General features: G+C 55.8%; 2 protein-coding genes across 3 annotated transcripts; one reads left to right on the top strand and one right to left on the bottom strand.

Moving 5' to 3' along the window:
- The first annotated feature begins 939 nt into the window (after nucleotides 1-939).
- Nucleotides 940-2,119, top strand: TMEM256 (transmembrane protein 256). The gene is made up of 4 exons (XM_062512214.1): nucleotides 940-1,025; nucleotides 1,141-1,178; nucleotides 1,251-1,331; nucleotides 1,762-2,119. The coding sequence occupies exons 1-4, from the start codon at nucleotides 950-952 to the stop codon at nucleotides 1,903-1,905; spliced, it is 339 nt and encodes a 112-aa protein (XP_062368198.1). The 5' UTR covers nucleotides 940-949; the 3' UTR covers nucleotides 1,906-2,119.
- A 607-nt stretch (nucleotides 2,120-2,726) lies between these two features.
- Nucleotides 2,727-16,479, bottom strand: SRRT (serrate, RNA effector molecule). 2 transcript variants are annotated; one of them, XM_062512179.1, is made up of 20 exons: nucleotides 16,343-16,479; nucleotides 15,697-15,816; nucleotides 15,356-15,481; nucleotides 14,921-15,076; nucleotides 13,865-14,053; nucleotides 11,056-11,225; nucleotides 9,330-9,499; nucleotides 8,971-9,090; nucleotides 8,549-8,636; nucleotides 8,098-8,300; nucleotides 7,665-7,726; nucleotides 7,279-7,357; nucleotides 5,951-6,220; nucleotides 5,332-5,517; nucleotides 4,981-5,134; nucleotides 4,310-4,503; nucleotides 3,960-4,119; nucleotides 3,701-3,863; nucleotides 3,296-3,400; nucleotides 2,727-2,937 (listed from the first exon to the last, which is right to left on the bottom strand). In XM_062512179.1, exons 2-20 carry the CDS (start codon nucleotides 15,813-15,815, stop codon nucleotides 2,862-2,864), a joined length of 2,790 nt encoding a protein of 929 aa, XP_062368163.1. In that variant the 5' UTR covers nucleotide 15,816; nucleotides 16,343-16,479; the 3' UTR covers nucleotides 2,727-2,861. The 2 variants fall into 2 exon arrangements, with proteins under 2 accessions (XP_062368163.1, XP_062368164.1); XM_062512180.1 differs by having other exon boundaries at nucleotides 2,737-2,937; nucleotides 3,744-3,836; nucleotides 16,343-16,394.
- Nucleotides 16,480-17,919: the final 1,440 nt, after the last annotated feature.

Raw genomic sequence — 17,919 nt, 5'->3', positions numbered from 1 at the left:
CCTTCATCCTCATCTTCATCCTCGTTATAAGCATCCTCACCTTATCTTCATCTTCATCCTCATCCTCATTATCAGCATCTTCATTGTAACCCTCATCTTCATCATCTTCATCATTCCTGGCACTGGGACAGGCTCTGCCCGCCCGCATTGGCCTCATCCTCATCATCGTGATCGTCATTGTAATCCTTATCCTCATCTTCATCATCATCCTCCTCCTCCTCCTCATCATCATCATTTTCTGCCTCCCAAGGCAGCACTGCTGTCCTCATCATCCTCATCCTCATCCTCATCCTCATCCTCATCTTCATCACCCCGACTCCCCTGGATCCCCAGCATCATCTTCATCATCCTTGCCTTCATCATCTTCATCTTCATCACCCCCAGTCCCCCCAGAACCATCTTCATCCTCATATTCTTCTTCATCCACTTCCTTATTCTCACCTTCTCAACCCCCCTGGAGCCCCATCATCTTCATCATCATCTTCATCATCATCTTCATCATCGTTATCCTCATCCTCACCATCCCCAAAAAATCCCCCCAAAATCCCCAAATCAGCTCAAGACCTCCCAAAAACTCCCCCGGGACCCTCAAAACAAACTTGGAATGGGGGGAAGGGGGAATTGGGGCGCTCCCAGGACCCCCAAATCCCCCCAAGACCCCCCAGATCCCACCAAATGACCCCCCATAATCCTCCTAAGACCACGAAAATCCCCCCAAGACCCCCAAAATCCCCCCCAGGACCCCCCAAATCCCCACCAGGACCCCCCAAAATCCCTCTTTTCTCCACCAGGGGTCGCGCTTCCCCCGGCGGGAGACGGCCCCGCCCCCTCGCGATCCCATTGGTCAAGCTCCCATTTTGATTGATGCAGCGCTTGTCCAATGGGAGTCGCGTACGCGGGGCGGAAGCGGAAGCGCACGGCAGAAGCGGAAGTAGAGGAGGCAGCGGCAATGGCGGCGGCCTGGGCTCGGGTCGGGGCACTCAGCGGAGCCGCCGCCATGGCGGGCGCGGCCTACGGGGCCCACGGTGGGGGCTGGGGGGACTCGGGCTGGAGGGGGCGCGAGGTGTCCTGGGAGTCGGGGCGAGTTTCGGGGTCCTGAGGGGATCCTGAACCCCGTTCCCCTCCCACCCCCCCCCACAGGAATGCGCCGCAGTGACCGGGACGAGTATCAGAAAGAGGTGAGTGGGGAGGGGGAAAAATCCCCGAAATCACCCCAGAAATCCCCAATAAAACCCAAATCTTCCCCCCAGCTCTACGACACCGCCAACCGCTACCACCTCCTGCACAGCCTGGCCCTGCTGGCGACCCCGCACTGCCGCCACCCCCACCTGGTGAGACCCTCCCCCACGAAACACCCCAGAAGTCACCCAAATTCATCCCCAAAACCTCCCCACGGACCCCCGAAATCCTTCCCAAAGACCTCTGCAATACCCTAAACTCCCCTCAAATCCTCCTCCCTGTCCCTCAAGTTCTCCCCAAATCCCCTTTTCCTCCTCCTTGAACCCCTAAAATCCCACAAATTTCTCCGAAATACCCCGAATTTCCCCCCAGTCCATCAAAACTCCCCAAAATTCTCCTCAAATTCTCCCCAAATCCTCCACATTTCCCCCAGATTTCCTCTGTATTCCCCACAGTCCCCTAAATCCCTTTCCCCTGAACCCTTCAAACCCCTCAAATTGCCCCAAAACTCCTCCAAATGCCTTCAAGCTCCCCGAATTCCCCAAATTCCCCAAGTTCCCCTGACCCCGTTGTTGCCCCCAGGCTGGGACCCTCCTGTTGGCGGGGCTGGGGCTCTTCTGTGGCCCCTTCTACTTCCACGGCCTCACCGGGGACCCCAAATTCAACCGGGGGGCGCCCCTGGGGGGGTCTCTGCTCATCCTGGGCTGGGCCGCCATGGCCCTCTAGAGGAATCCCAGAAGAAATCAACCTGAAATCGTCAAAAATGGCAAGAAATTCCCCCAAAATCACCTGAAAAATCATCAAAACCAGACGGAAATCATCGTGGGGAGCATGAAAAGGCGTCAAAACCACCCCAAAAATCATCAGGGGGAGCCCAAAGTGATTGAGGGCGCGCTGGGAGATTAGAGAGGAGTTTGGGGGGGGAATTGAGGGGTTTTGGGGTTTGTAAAGGGTTTGGGATTTTATATATGGGGTGGGGGTTTTTAAACATTTTGGGGGTTTTTAGGGGGTTCTGGGTTTTTTTAGGGCTTTTTGGGGTTTTCAACGGATTTGGGGGTTTTTTAGGGATTTTCAGGAGGCTGAGGGAGGGGCTTAAGGAGGGACTGGAATCACTGGGATTGACTGGAAAGAACTCGGAGTGACCGGAAATGGTCACACTGTGAGTACCGGAACTGGCCACAGGGTTTCCGGAGGGCTCTGCCTCTTTAAGAGGGGGCGGAGCCGCCCCGTGCCTGCCTCCCATTGGTCCAGGCGCCGTCCAGTGAGTGAGAGCGCTGTATCTTCCTCGCCGCTGATTGGGTGCGGAGACGTTTCTGTTGACGTCACGGCCGTTGCTGGGCAACAGCCAGAGGAGCGCGCGATTTGACGGGGATGGAGATCTCGACGGTCATTGGCCGCGGTGCCGAAGCCGCGAACCAATAAACGCTCGCGTTGTAGTCACGCGTTTCTTACGCCGGGGGGCGAAGCCCTCCAGTGGCCCCGCCCACAATGAACTCCAAAAGCCACCCGAGACCCCAAAAATCCGGAACCACCTCCCAGAAAAAGTTCCCGTGCGCCCCGGCCACGGTGTCGAATGTTTTATTTGGGATTTTTGGAGGGAACCTGGGAGGGGTTGTACAAATGGGGGAGGGGTAGGGGGTGGGGAAGTATCAAAATTGGGGTCCCGGAGGGTGGGGGAGGGGTCAGAAGAAATCCACATCCTCGGGTGCGTCCAGGTCCCGGTACTCGACGATGGCACGGGGGTCCCCCCGCACCAACCTGGGGGAACAGCAGGGTCAGAATTCCCCAATATTATCCCCAAATCCACCCTGATTCCCCCCCTACACAGACAACAAAATGGACCCTCCCAATTCCCTCTCTACCTTCCACGAATGGTTTATCCCAGTGATGAACACCCCCAAATTGGGACTGACCCCCACCCCCCCCCAGCCCCTCAAAATTTGGGTCAAATTCCCCCAATATTGGATCAGGATCCTTTCCCCTTTTAAAATCTTCCCCCATCCTCAAAATTTTGGGTTCCCACCTTATTTTTGCTGTTTCCCCCCTTCGCCCCGTTTTTTGGGGTCGTCCCCCCCGTCCCCCCCCCCCCCCCGTTTGGGCTCCCTGGTCCCCTCACCTGCTGCGGGGTTTGTTCAGGTACCCCCCCCCGGCCCCGCCCTGCCCCCGGAAGGTTTCGTAGCTGCCACGACCCCCGTAGGGTCCGGGGGGTACGGGTGGGAGCCTGCGGGCAAAAAGGGGTTAAAAACACCCCAAAACGACCAAGAAAACACCCCAAAAAATCCCAAAATCCACCCCTAAATTACCTCAAATTTTTCCCAAACTCCCAAAACCCCCCAAAATTATCCCAAATCTCTCCCCAAAACTGCCCCAACCCCCTCAGATTTTTCCCAACCCTCCCAAATTTCTCCAAAAATGATCCCGCCCCTCCCCCAATTTCCCCAACCCCCCAAAAACGCTCCTAAACCCGTCCAAAATTATCCCGAGCCCTCCCAAAGTGACCCCAAATCCCCTCAGATTTGACGTACCCCTCCCCAAATTTCCCCAACCCCCCCTGAATTCGGTACCTCCATATCCCAGCATGGGGGGCCGGGGGGTCCCGTAGGGCATCAACCCCTGGGGGGACTGGGGGGGGTATGGGAGCCCCCCCGGGGACAGGCCTGGGGACAGAAGGGAAACAGGGTTCACTCGGGTCACACAGGTGATGCAGTTAACACACAGGTAACACAGCAGTGACCCACAGGTGGCCCAGGTGACCCCCAGGTGGCCCAGGTGACACTGACCAGCGTTGGGGCCGCTGGCCGGGCCCCCCTTGCCCCCCTCGGGCAGTGCCGGACGTTTTGGGTCCATCAGGAAATTGTTGAAGAACAAAACCTCCTTCCTGACGGCGGCCATCTTGTCCCCGTGCTTGTTGAAGATGTGTTTGCGCACGAACTCGGGGCCCTGGGGACAGTGGGGACACCATTGGGGACACCGGGGGGATTTGGGGACACCGGGAGGATTCGGGGACACTGGGGACAGGTGCCAGCTGCAGGTGACAGAGCTGCTCCACATGGAGTCACACAGCCCCATCCTGACCCTGAGCTTGTGGATGAAGTCCCCAGGGTGTCCCCACTATCCCCAGCACCCCCACCTTGAACTTTTTCCCACTCAGGGGACACAGCCACTTGTCCTTGCCCAGCTCCTGGGTGTTGGCGCTGACGAATTTCTCCAGCTCCTGCTCGGGGTCCTTGCGGCCGAGGCGCTGCGCCTCCTCCTCGGGGACCGAGCCCGGCCCGGCCAGGAGCGGGGCCAGGCGCGCCTCGAAACCCCGCTGCCACTCGGACACTGGGAACAGTGGGAGTACTGGTTATACTGGTTATACTGGGAATGGTGAAAACCCCAAAAAAATCCCATAGAAATGGGGTAACGTTGGGATAGAACTGGGATTTCTTGAGGTCGTTTTCTTCTCTTCGGGATTTATTTTGGGGGCTCAATTTTCACATTTGACATGTGGGGTTTGGGGGTTTTGGGGTGAATTTTGGGGATTTTGTGGTGAATTTGGGGGATTTGGGGGCCAATTTGGGTGGGTTTTGGGGTGAATTTGGGGCTCACCTTCACCATGGGACGCGCAGTTGGGTTCGGGGCGGGTTTTGGGGTGAGTTTGGGGGTTTTTGGGGCTCACCTTCGCTGTGGGACATGCGGTTGGGTTCGGGGTGGGTTTTGGCGTGAATTTGGGGGTTTTTGGGGCTCACCTTCGCTGTGGGACATGCGGTTGGGTTCGGGGTGGGTTTTGGCGTGAATTTGGGGGTTTTTGGGGCTCACCTTCGCCGTGGGACACGCGGTTGGGGGGCAGGGGCCCCCTGACATGGATGATCCCACACCTGTTGGGCATCTCATCCTCGTTGGGGTACTCGGAGGTGTTGTAATAATCCACAGAGTGAACGATGCGCAGGTACAGCAGGAGACGGTCCAGGACCTGTGGGCACAGCGGGGACACTGGGGATATTGGGGATGTTTGGGACACTGGGGACACTATGGATGTTTGGGGACATTGGCAACATTGGGGATGTTTGGGGACATTTGGGGACACTGGGGATGTTTGGGGACATTGGGAATACTAGTGACACTTTGGGGATGTTCTGGGCACACCTTGGCGACACTTTGGGGACGCACCTTGAGCAGTTTCTCGTCACGCTCCACCGTCACCTCGGCCGGGTTGGTTTCTCGCGCCGTGTCCTCGCCAGTGGCCGTGCCCTGTCCCTGTCCCTGTCCCTGTCCCTGTCCCAGCAGCTCCTCCTCCTCAGCGCTCACCTCCTCGATCAGGTAATCGGTGATGTGGCGCAGCACCGGGTTCTGGGCCTGAGGGGACAGCAGGGGACATTGGGGACATCCAGGGCATTGTGGGCACTGGGGACATCCAGGGCACTGGGGACAGCAGGGGACATTGGGGACATCCAGGGCACTGGGGACAGCAGGGGACGTTGGGGACATGCAGGGCACTGGGGACACTGGGGACATCCAGGGCACTGGGGACAGCAGGGGACATTTGGGGACATGCAGGGCACTGGGGACCCTGGGAACATTGGGGACATCCAGAGCACTGGGGACACTGGGGACATCCAGGGCACTGAGGACAGCTGGGGACGTTGGGGACATCCAGGGCACTGGGGACACGGGGGACATTTGGGGACACTGGGGGCATTGAGGACGTCACCCAGGACCCCCCGGAGACCCCCCAGGTGACACCGCGCTCCCCCCCCACGTCCCCTCTGTTGTTCCCGCCCCCGCTCACCCCGGGCTCGGTGGCGGGCGGGGGCTCAGGGGCGTCCCCGGGGGCGTCCCCGCCGTCCCCGGGGGCGTCGTGTCCCGCCGCGCCCGGGGCCGGCCCCGCCGTGCCCGGGGGGCTCCAGAGCCGGGCCCGGCCGTCCAGGGCCTGCACCAGCCTGGCGGCCAGCTTGATGTCGTGCCGCACGATGGGGCGGTGCTGGGTGAGCCCGGACACGTTCCGGACACGGCGCGTCAGGTCCCGGTTCACGCCGGGGCTCAGCTCGCACTCGCGGAGCTGGGGACACCGAAAGGGCCCCGAATCACCCCAAAATCCACAGAAACCACCCCAAAAACCAAGGAAACCACCCCAAAAAAATCCATGTTAATCACCCCAAAATCCATGGAAACCACCCCAAAATCCATCTCGGTCACCCTAAAATCCACCTCCATCACGCCAAAATCCATCTCAATCAACCCACAATCCACAGAAAACATCCCCAAAAGCCACGGAAACAATCCCAAAATCCACAGAAACCACCCCAAAATCCATCTCGGTCACCCTAAAATCCACCTCCATCACGCCAAAATCCATCTCAATCAACCCACAATCCACAGAAAACATCCCCAAAAGCCATGGAAACAATCCCAAAATCCACAGAAACCACCCCAACATCCGTCTCGGTCACCCTAAAATCCACCTCCATCACGCCAAAATCCATCTCAGTCAACCCACAATCCACAGAAACCACCCCAAAAGCCAAGGAAACAATCCCAAAATCCACAGAAACCACCCCAAAATCCATCTCAGTCACCCCAAAATCCACCTCCATCATGCCAAAATCCATCTCAATCAACCCACAATCCACAGAAACCACCCCAAAAGCCATGGAAACAATCCCAAAATCCACAGAAACCACCCCAAAACCCAAAAAACATCCCCCAAAACCCAAAAAAAATCCCCCAAAACCCAGCCCAGGTCACATCTGGGCTCAGGTTCCTGAGATCTCAAAGGGTCCAAAATTATCCCAAAAACATCCCAAAAATAACTCTGACAAAACTCCCAAACGACCTCGAAATTGTCATTGTGAAACAGCACAAAAATAACTTGGAAGTAACCCCAAAAAACACTTTGAAAGGACCTCAAAAGATCCCATCAACAACCTCAAAAAAAACCCAAAACCGCCCCAAAATAATCCCAAAATCACCTCCAAATAACCCCAAAATAGAAGCCCAAAAATCCCAGAATGGCCCCAAAAAACGTCACTGTGCCCCCAAAAATCCCCTCCCCTAAACCACCCCAAATTCCCCTGAGCCAGGAACCCCAAATCCACCAGGTTTTGCCCCAAAACTCACCCGGATGTTCTGCAGGCTCCAGCAAATCTCCTTGATGTTCACGCTGCGGTCGAAGGTCACCCAACCTCTCCTGAAGAACCTGGGGAAAAAAAAACAGAACAAAATCCACCAAAAACCCCAAAAAATCCACCCCAAACTCATCCCAAATTCATCCAGCCCCTCCTGAAGAACCTGGGGGGGAAAAAACTCCAAAAATCCACCAAAACCCCCAGAAATCCACGAAAAACCCCAAAAATCCACCCCAAATTCATCCAGCCCCTCCTGAACACCCCTCACTGATCCCAAATTCCCCAAATCTGCCCCAAATTTACCCTGAATTTGCCCCAAATGCCCCGAATCTGCCCCAAATCCCCCGAATTTGCCCCAAATTTGCCCCAAATCCTCACCTCCTCTCGGGCTGTGGCTCCGACAGCGCCACTCTCATGAAGCCAGGGTAGCGCTTGCACAGCTGGGGGGAACAGAGGGTGTTTTGAGGGACCCTCTGGGTTTTTTGGGTGGCCTCAGCCCCACCCCAGAACATCCCACAGGCCCCCAGGAATTTTTGGGGCGGTTTTGGGAGGGATTCTGAGGTAGTTTTGGGGTGGTGCAAGTGGATTTCCGGATGCTTTTGCAGTGGGTTTTAGGATGCATTTTAAGATGATTTTGGGGTGATTCGGATGCATTTTGGAATTTTGGGTTTTTTGGGTTTTTTTTGTGTGTCCCTTGCTGTGGGGATGGGAGCTGAGCCTCAGGACCCTCCCCTGGACCTCCCCAGACCCCTCCCCCAGGACCCTCCAAAGCCCCCCAAATTCTCCCGAGGACCCCCAAAATCCCCCTCACCGCCACGATCTCGGCCTGGGCGATGTTTGGAGCGATGTTCCTCATGAACAGCGAGCAGGTTTTGTGCAGGGGTCGAGGTTTGGGGTCGGGGGCTGCCCCCCCCGGGATCCCCTCCTTGGGTTTTTGGGGTGGGGAAGGGGTGGTTGTAGGGGGAGGGGTTCCGGAGGTGTCCTCGGGGTGGGTTTTGTCCTCTTTGGGTTCTTCTGGGGGGGGAAATGGGGGAGAGTCAGAGGGGACACCCCAAAAACACCGGAGACCCCCCAAAAATCAGAAATACCCAAAGATCACAAACACCCCAAACTCCCCAAAGAGACCCCAAACCCCACAAACCCCCACCAGAGACCCCAAACTCCCTTTATTGTCCCTGATGTCCCCTCAGGGACCCCCCAGACTCCTTCTCTGTGTCCCCCCCTCGCTGTCCCTGTCCCCTGTCCCCCCCATGTCCCCTCACCATCCTTGGCTCTCCGTGTCCCCCCCTCGCTGTCCCCACTGTCGCTGTCCCCGTCCTCGCTGTCCCGGCTGCGCTGACGCGGCCGCACCTGCAGGGGGAGCACGAGGAGCAGGGGTCAGGGGGCGTGGCTTTGGGCAGGGGGCGTGAACAGGGTAAATGGGTGGGGCTGTGTGGAAAGGGGAGTGGCTTGGGGGATGGAAAAGGAGGGGAGCTAAAAGGGGAGGGGCTTAATGTGGTGTAACAGGATGGGAGGAACCTAAATGGAATTGAAGGGGAGGAGCCTTCAAAGGGGTGTGGCTTGTGTAGGGGGTGTGGCTTTTAACGGGGAGGGTATCTTGGAGTGGGTGTGGCTTAACAGAAGGGGTGTGGCTAACAGGAAAAGGGTGTGGTGGGTGTGGTCACTTGGGGGCATGTCCACCAACCTTGGCCACCTTGGCCCCGCCCTCCTTGTCACCTTCCTCAGCCTTGGGCCCCTTGTCCGGCCCCTTCTCCTCTGGCCCCGCCCCCGACGCAGGCTCCGCCCCTGGCTCCGCCCCTTCGGTCTGCGGGGAGGGGGGTGGGGAGGTCAAAGGGGACACCAAAGAGATCCCAAAAGAACAAGAGACCCCAAAAGAACCCCAAAAACAGACCCAAATAAACACCCCAGGGGGCAAAACCAACACCATATATCCCCAGGAAGCATTAAAATAAACTGTGGGGACCCCAAAGGATACCCCAGGGAGACCCTAAAGAATCACAGCAACCTTGGAAAATCCCCCAGGGGACCCCAAAATGTCCCGACCTTGGTGCTGTCATCGCCATCGGGGCGCTCTGCAGGGCCTTTCCCGGCGGGTTCCGGCGGCCGCGGCTCCTCCTTTTTGGGGCCTTCGGCCTTTTCCGTCCGCTCCTCCTCTTCCTCCTGCTCCAGGATCCGCAGGTCGTGCTCCGTACCCCCCTCCATCTTAATCACCGCTGGAAAAACAGGGAACAAAACACCAGCAATTGGGTTAAAGCACGCTAGAACGACTCTGAAATTCCTGAAAACAGGATTAGAAATTGAGGAGGGCAGGGATCTGTTCCCCCCTCCATCTTGCTCACTGCTTGAAATGGGCGAAAACAGGAAAATTGAGCAAAAAAACCCCAAAGATACGGTGAGAAAAACCTCAAAAACTGCTTTAAAAGGACCCAAAACCAGGTAGTAACCATATGAAAAGGGTCAAAAATACCTGAAATCGGAGTATGTGGAATTGTGTCAAAATTACCCCAAAATGGGCGTCCCTTTGTGATGTCCCCTGACGTCTTCGTGCCATTTTCTCCCCTCATGTTTTCCCACCATTTTCTCCCCTCAGATTTTCCCGCCATTTTCCTCCCCTCACGCTTTCCCGCCATTTTCTCCCCTCAGGAATTTTGTTTCCAAGAACTCTCCAAAAACGGATTAAGAACATCCACAAACAGCTTAAAAACGCATGGAAATTGCTTAAGAAAACACCTCAAAACCAGGTTAGGAAACACAGAAATTAGGCATAAACACCCAACAATCGGTCAGAAACCCCGAAAATCTGAAATGTTTCTGGAGCATCAGAAAGATTTAAGAGATTTTCCTGAAGCATCTGGGAGGGATTTTTTGGAATGTGAGGGTGCAATTTTTTGGGACATCGGAGGGATTTTTTGGGACGTCCGGGAGTGATTTTTTGGGACATCAGGGAAGGATTTTTTGGGATACGGGGGTGTGATTTTTTGGGACATCAGGGAAGGAATTTTGGGAGTACAGGGATGGATTTTTTGGGACATTGGGGAGGGAATTTTTCAGACATCAGGGAGGGATTTTTTGGGATGTCGGGGAGTGATTTTTTGGGACATCAGGGAAGGAATTTTGGGAGTACAGGGATGGATTTTTTGGGACATCGGGGAGGGAATTTTTCAGACATCAGGGAGGGATTTTTTGGGATGTCGGGGAGTGAATTTTTGGGACATCAGGGAAGTATTTTTTGGGATACAGGGGTATGATTTTTTGGGACATCAGGGAAGGAATTTTGGGAGTACAGGGAGGGATTTTTTGGGACATTGGGGAGTGATTTTTTGGGACATCAGGGAAGGATTTTTTGGGAGACGGGGGTGTGATTTTTTGGGACATCAGGGAGGGAATTTTTGGGAGTACAGGGATGGATTTTCTGGGACATCGGGGAGCAATTTTTTGGGACATCAGGGAGGGAATTTTGTGAATACAGGGATGGATTTTCTGGGACATTGGGGAGCGATTTTTTGGGACATCAGGGAGGGAATTTTTGGGAGTACAGGGAGGGATTTTTTGGGATACATGGGAGTGATTTTTTGGGACATCAGAGGGAATATTTGGGAGTTCAGGGAGGGATTTTTTGGGAATATTTTTGGCACATCAGGAAATGACTTTGCGGTCGTTTCTGTGGGCGCAAGGAGCGATTTGGGACTATTTCACCTCAGGCCACGGCTGGGTATCCCTCAGGGGTCTCTGAGGGATTTCTGGGGTATCAAGGAGTTTTTTGGGGTACCTGCATCGAGGGTTTTGATGATTTGGGGGGCGCGGTCGATATCCAGGAGCAGGTTGTCGAACCAGCCGTGCTCCCATAGGTAAAGGAAAACCCCGAGACGGTTCCTGAGGGCAGCCTGTGCCTCCTGCTGCCGCTTCCCGGCTTCGTCCGGGTGGTATTTGGAACGGAACCTGGGAATTAGGGGAGGGGGAAAACAAGAGAAAAAAAAAAAAAAAAAAGGGTTAGGGAGCATTATAACCCCTCTGGCCCGCACGGTTATGGAGGGGGCACCCCAAGTGCGGGGCTTTTTGGGGAGGGGATGGAGGATTCCTCCAGTTTGGGGGATTTGGGAAAAAAGGGGGGGGAAGACATAGCTGGATGGGGGAAGGGGACCCAAATTTGGGTGTGGAGAATTTGGGTAACAGGGGAGCCCTGAATTATCAGTAATTGGGAACGGAGAGCACCTGACCGGAGTATTTGGGAAAGGAGGGCAAAGGGGGGTAGGCCAAAATAGGAAAGCTGGGGAGGGGGGACACCCCAAATGTATGGGGGAACCCCAAATGAGATGCAATCAGGGTATTTATAGAGCCGATTTCTTTAGAGTTAGGATCCCCCAGTGTCCCCTAAATTTGGGGCGTTTGCAGCCCTCTCAGAGGGGGTTCAGGTTTTGGGGCATTTATGGTGTTCTGAGGTGCTCTCCTGGCTTTTGGGGACATTTTCTGTGCTTTTCTGGGGCACTCTACATTGGTTTCATGGGGAATTTGAAGGTGGTTTTAAGGATGTTTTAGAGGGTTTGGTGGTGCTCTCTGGAATTTTTGGGTGTTCTGGTTCTCACAAATGTTTCAGGTGTGATTTTTGTGATTTCAGGGGTTTTAGGGGAGATTTTTTGGCACTTTTCTGGTGTGTTCTGTGCTAGATTTGACAGCATTTTTGTGGGTGCTCTCAGACATTTTAAAGGATGTTTTTATGACTTTTTTTTACGTTTTTTGGAGACCTTTTTTCGACATCTTTTAAGCGCAGGGTTGTGGGTGCTTTTAGGAATTTTGGGTGCATTTTGGGACAGTTTTACAGTTTTGAGTGTGCTATGGGGTCTTTTCAGAGGCATTTTGGGGTGTTTTGGCACATTTTTGGTGTGGTTTGGGGGGACATTCAGGGGTGGTTTTGGAGCATTTTGGGGTGTTTTTTGAGGTGTTCTTTGAGGGGTTTCTGGGTGGTTTTGGGGGCAATCCTGGGGTGTTTCTGAGCTGTTTCTGGGGTTCTATGAGGGCGTTCCGAGGTGGTTCCAGGTGGCCCGTGGGATTTGGGGGAATTTCTTGGGGGGGATGGGGGGGTCATACCTACACTCGCCGCGAGCGTCGCCGTCCGCCGAGCCCCGAAAAACTGCGGCGTTTTTAAAACCCCGGCCCCGAAATTGGCCGTTTTTGGCACAAACACCCCCCCAAAAAAAATAAAATAACAAAAGTCCCTGGCTGCTTCCTGCACTGTGACCTCGCCGCATTGTGCGCGGCCCCGCCCTCTCTGCCTGCCCCGCCCGGCGGCTCCGCGGCTCCCGAGGGCGCTGGGAGAGAAGGGAATTGTTAAATCTGGAGAAAACCCCAAAAAATCCACCCCAGAAACCACCCCGAACCCAGCCGGGAGACAAAGGAGTTGTTAAATCTGGAGAAAACCCCAAAAATTCCAACCCGAACCCAGCTGGGAAGCAGGAATTGTTAAACCTGGAGAAAACCCAAAAAAATTCCACCCCAAATCCAACCCAAGCGACCCCAAGTGGTTTTGGGGAGGATTTTTGGGGTCCAGAACGACTTTTTGGGGTGCAGAACTGGTTTTCTGGAATTGGGGGGGTGGAATTTTTGGGATGCATAAATTATTTTGGAAATCTGGAAATTTGTTCTGGAACCACAGATTTTTTTGGTTTTTTTCAGGTGTGTTTTTTTGAGGGGATTTATCCTGTTTTTGAGGGGGCTGTAATTTTTTTTGCTTGCAGATGGGTTTTTTTTGGGGGGGGGGGGTTATAGCATCATTTCCAAAACACAATTTTATTCCTGAAACAACAATTTTTTGTCTCTACACCGAATTTTTAGATTTTTTGGATTTTGTTTGTGTCACGCACCTCTCCTTAAACCCACCACACTTTTTATTGCACCAGATTTTATTTTTCAACCCAAATTTTACCGGATGCAAAATTTTAGGAAATTCCACCTTGATTTCTTTCTCGATTAATATTTTCCTGGATTACCAATTTCATTTTTAACCCCAATTTTTTCTGCACCCCAAATTTTCCCTCCAGACCCCAAACTTTTTCGAGGTGCAACACTTTTTTTTTTTTCCCCCCAGCACCAATTCTTTCAAGATCCCGACGCTTTTTGGGAACAAAAAGTTTTGGGTTTTTTTCAGGGAATCCACCGATTTTTACTAGAATGTACCATTTTTCTGGAAATACTGGGAATTTTTCCAGCAAAATTTCATATTTTTAGATGCTGATTTTATTCCTGGACACCCCATTTTTTTGGAACGCAGCTGTTTTTTGGGGTCACTGACCCATTTTTTGGGGTCCCAAACCCATTTTTTGGGGTCTCAGACCAAATTTTCAGGTCCTAGACCCTTTTTTTTGGGGCCCCCAAACCCATTTTTTGGGGTCCCAAACCCATTTTTTGGGGTCTCAGACCCATTTTTTGGGGCCCCCAAACCCATTTTCTGGTGTCTCAGACCCATTTTACGAGATCCCAAACCCATTTTTTGGTGTCCCAAACCCATTTTTCGGGGTCCTAAACCCATTTTTTGGGGTCCCAAACCCATTTTTTAGGGTCTCGGATCCATTTTGGGCACGTACCACTCCTCATCCTTGTGGGCCAGGAAGAATTCCTGCAGCTGCTGCCGCCGGAAGTCCAGCTTGTAATCGTTGTAGCGCTTCACCGCCTCCGTCTCATCCACGGCGTCGTCCAGCGACAGCAGGAACTCCTTGAAGCTCTTCATCACCGGGGGGGCCATGCCCAGGTCCACCTCTGCGATGGTGCCCAGTCTGGGGGGTTCAGGGGCGATATCGGGGCGATTATCAAGGGATTGGGGGCGATATCAGGGGTGATATCGGGGGTTTGGGGGCAATATCGAGGGTGATATCAAAGGTTTGGGGGGTGATATTGGGGGTGATATCGAGGGTTTGGGGGAGATATCGAGGGTTTGGGGGTGATATCGGGGGTGATATCAAAGGTTTGGGGGTGATATTGGGGGTGATATCAAAGGTTTGGGAGTGATATTGGGGGTGATACCGAGGGTTTGGGGGCTGTATCGGGGGTGACATCAAAGGTTTGGGGGGTGATATTGAGGGTTTGGGGGTGATACCAGGAGTGATATCAAGGGTTTGGGGGTGATATCAGGGGTGATATCGAAGGTTGGGGGTGATATCGAGGGTTTGGGGGTGATATCAAGGGTTTGTGAGTGATATCGAGGGTTGGAGGGAGATATCGGGAAATATCGAGGGTTTAGCGTGACTACCTGGAGATTCGGGGGCGATATTGGAGGGTTTGGGATCCATATTGGGGACTATCAAGAGTTTGGGGATGATATCAGGGGATTTGGGGTCAGTATCGGGGGTTTGGGATCGATATCAGGCGGTTTAGGGTCCATATTGTGGGGATTAGGATCATATAATGAGATTTGGGGTCACTATTGGGGGTTTGGGGTCACTACTGCAGGTTCAGGATCGATATCAGGGGGTCTTGGGGTCCTGGGGAGCTCAGGGATTTTGGGAATCCTGGATCAGCTTTTGGGGTGATTTCGGGAGTATTTGGGGTGGCTCCAGGTCAGTTTCTGGGGCGGTTCTACGTCAGTTTTTGGGATGATTTCAGGAATTGATTCTGGGGTGGTTTTGGGGTTTTTCGGGGCTCACCTGGCCTGTATGGGCAGCAGCTGGTGCTGCAGGAGCTGGTGCTGCATCTCGTGGGGTCCCCAGGGTGTCTGGGGGGGGCCATAGGTGGGGCCCGCCCCTCCCCCGCTGTATGGCAGCTCGTAGCCACTGTGGTAAGGGTCAGTGCCATGGTCATCCCTGCGGCCAGAGAGGGGACACCGGTCACTCAGGGGTTAGGGGTCAGTGCCATGGTCATCCCTGCAGCCAGAGAGGGGACACGGGTCAGTGGGGGTTAGGGGCAGATTTTGGGGTAGATTTTGGGGTCTCTGGCCGGCCCCTGCGCAGCCGTTTCTGGTGTAGATTTTGGGGTGGATTTTGGGTATTTCGGGGTCTCTCACCAGTCCCTGTGCAGCCGTTTCTGGGGTAGACTTTGGGGTAAATTTTGGGGTGGATTTAGGGCGTATTGGGGTCTCTCACCAGTCCCTGCGCAGCCGTTTCTGAGGGGGGCTCAGCTCGTGCCGGGGCGGGGAGAATCGCTCCCGCCGGGTCCGGTCGTAGTCCCGGTAATCGCGGGAGCGCCGCTCCCGGCCCCGCTCCCAGTCCCTGTGCGTGGGAAACTGGGATCAACTGGGAACCTGGAACCCTCCCAGGGACCACCCAGTCCCTGAACTGGGATGAACTGGGAAGCAGGGACTGCTCCCAGCCCTTCCCAGACCCTCACCGATCACTCCAGTCCCCCCTGTTCCCTTCCCCAGTCTCCCCAGTTCCCCTCCCAGGTCACTCCACCAGTCCCCCTCCCAGTACCCCCAGTCCCTCACCGGTCACTCCAGTCCTCCCTCCTCCTCTCCTCCCGCTCCCTGGATCGTTCGTAGTCGCTCCGTTCCCTCCGGAATTTGTCCCTGCGGCGCCGGTCATACTCGTCATCGCTGTCCCCCATCCTGGGACACGTTTGGGGGATCAGGGGGGGCACGGGGACCCCAAAACGAACCCCAGGCCCTCAGATCTCACCAAAACCCAAGCACCGCCAAATCTCAATCCCCTCAAACCCCACCGCCTCCCAAATCTGAGACCCGACCACCAGGACCCTCCCAAAATCCCCCAAATTCCACCCCCGAGACCTTCCCAGGACACCCCAAAACCGAGTCCCTTCCCCCCCCGCCCCCGCAAATTTCCCGCCCAAGCCCCTCAGGACACCCCCAGGCCCTCCCAACCCCCATCCCGTGATCCTCTGCGCTCTCTGCCTGTCCCCAAACGCCCCCAGACCCCCCAAAAACGCCCCCCGGCCCCCCCATCCCGCCATCCTTTGCGGCCTCCCACAGGCCCCGACCACCCCTCATCCCAAAGACCCCCCGGGACCCCCCCAGTCCTTGACCCCCCCCACCCATCGCGGCCCCCCCAAGACCCCCGGTGACGTCACGCCCCTCTCCGTGACGTCACGCGGGGACACCCCCCCCCCCCCCGGACCTGCCCGCGCGGCCCGCGGCCTCGCGCGCGCCGCTGCCCGCTCGCTTCCGGCCGGCGCCGTCCGGAACTGACGTCAGACGGCGCCGCCAAAATGGCGCCGCCGGAGTGAGGAGGGGGGTCGGGGACGGGGACGGCGGCCGCTCTGAGCGCGCGGGAGAAACGCGCCGCTTCTCCACTCGCGCCCGCCGGGGTTTTACCCGCGGCTGTTCCGCTAGGAGCGGGGCCGAGGAGCCGTCAGGCCCGCGGGCGCGCTCTTCTCGACGGTCGCAGGGGTCGCCAACTGCGCCTGCGCGGCCTCCGCCGCCGCCCTCCCATTGGCCGCCGCTCCCGCGCGCAGTCCCCGCCCCCTCCCTCCCGGCGTCGCCATCTTCTGCGCGCAGGTCACGTGACGCGCGGGCGGCTGCCATTTTATCTCGCAGGGCTCCGCGCAGGCGCAAAGCTGCTCCTGAGGCCGCCCCGGGCGTCGCCATTTTGCCATTGCCCTCCCAGTAAGCCCCCCAGTAACTCCCCAGTGCCTTCCCAGTAACCTCTGAGTGCTCCCAGTAACCCTCCCAGTACCCTCATTGTGCCCATACTTGTTTGTACTGGTGTGTTACTAGTCTGCAGAGGCCTGTACTGGTCCTGTACTGGTTTGTTTAGGCCCATACTGGTTTGTACTGGTGTTTTACTGGTCTGTCCACGCCTGTACTGGTTTGTACTGGTTCCGTACTGGTCCCTGGCTCTCGGTTATTCCAACAGTTCAAGCCCCAGTCCTTCCCCGTATCTCCCAGTTTATCACACTTCTCCCCCATCCCCTCCCAGTTTCCTCCCAGTTGCCCCCAGCCCCCTCAATTCCCTCCCAGTTTATCCCAGTTCCATTCTAGCCCTCCCAATTTCCCTCCCATTGCCCCCAGTGCCCCCCCGCAGCTCCTCCCAGTTTATTCCAGTCCCTCCCAGTTCCCATCCTGTGCCCCTCCCGGGAAGTTCTCAACAAAGGCTCCTTTTCCTGTTGGGGGGTGCCCGCCCCTCCCCCCCCGCGACCCCCGCGACCCCCGGGGGGGGAGGGGCGGCCCCGCGAGCCCCGAGCGTGCACGGAGCGCCCCAAAAACGGCGCCGGGACCCCCAAAAACCCCCGGGGGGTACCTGAAAAAAACCCAAATCCCACCAATCCCAAACCCCTGCGACCCCCCCCGAGCAGATTTTGGGGTCTCCCCCCCACCAAAAAAAAAAATTTGGGACCCCTCCCCCCGGGGGGGTTTTGGGACCCTCCAGAACTCCTGGGAGAATTTTGGGATCCTTCAGATTTTGGGGACCCTCCAGATTTTGGTAATCCTCCAGATTTTTGGAGACTCCTGCAGAATTCCTGAGACCCTCCCGGATTTTTGGGGTCCCCGCGGATTTTTTGGGGCCCCGCCTGAGATTTTTGGGAACCTCTGGGATATTTTTCGGGGGTCCTTACAGAAGCTTTTGGGATTCCCCTGGATTTTTGGGATCCCCAGATTGTTTGGGATCCTCTGTGGAATTTTTGGGATCCTCTGTGGATTTTTTGGATCCCACCTGGACTTTTGGGACCCCCTGGATTTTTGGGATCCCCTCCG

Source organism: Cinclus cinclus, chromosome 34 (genome assembly GCF_963662255.1).
Source record: "Cinclus cinclus chromosome 34, bCinCin1.1, whole genome shotgun sequence".
Taxonomy (NCBI): Eukaryota; Metazoa; Chordata; class Aves; order Passeriformes; family Cinclidae; genus Cinclus; species Cinclus cinclus.
Note: the sequence above shows the minus strand (reverse complement) of the source record. Positions and strands in the feature narration are given on the sequence as shown.

Coding starts and splice junctions, on each gene's coding strand:
- TMEM256 (XM_062512214.1), top strand. CDS start 950: ATGGCGGCGGCCTGGGCTCGGGTCGGGGCACTCAGCGGAGCCGCCGCC. Junction 1,026..1,140: donor CGCGGCCTACGGGGCCCACG/GTGGGGGCTGGG, acceptor CCCCCCCCACAG/GAATGCGCCGCAGTGACCGG. Junction 1,332..1,761: donor ACTGCCGCCACCCCCACCTG/GTGAGACCCTCC, acceptor TGTTGCCCCCAG/GCTGGGACCCTCCTGTTGGC.
- SRRT (XM_062512179.1), bottom strand. CDS start 15,815: ATGGGGGACAGCGATGACGAGTATGACCGGCGCCGCAGGGACAAATTC. Junction 15,077..15,355: donor AAACGGCTGCGCAGGGACTG/GTGAGAGACCCC, acceptor CTCTGGCCGCAG/GGATGACCATGGCACTGACC. Junction 5,135..5,331: donor GTGACGAGAAACTGCTCAAG/GTGCGTCCCCAA, acceptor CTGTGCCCACAG/GTCCTGGACCGTCTCCTGCT.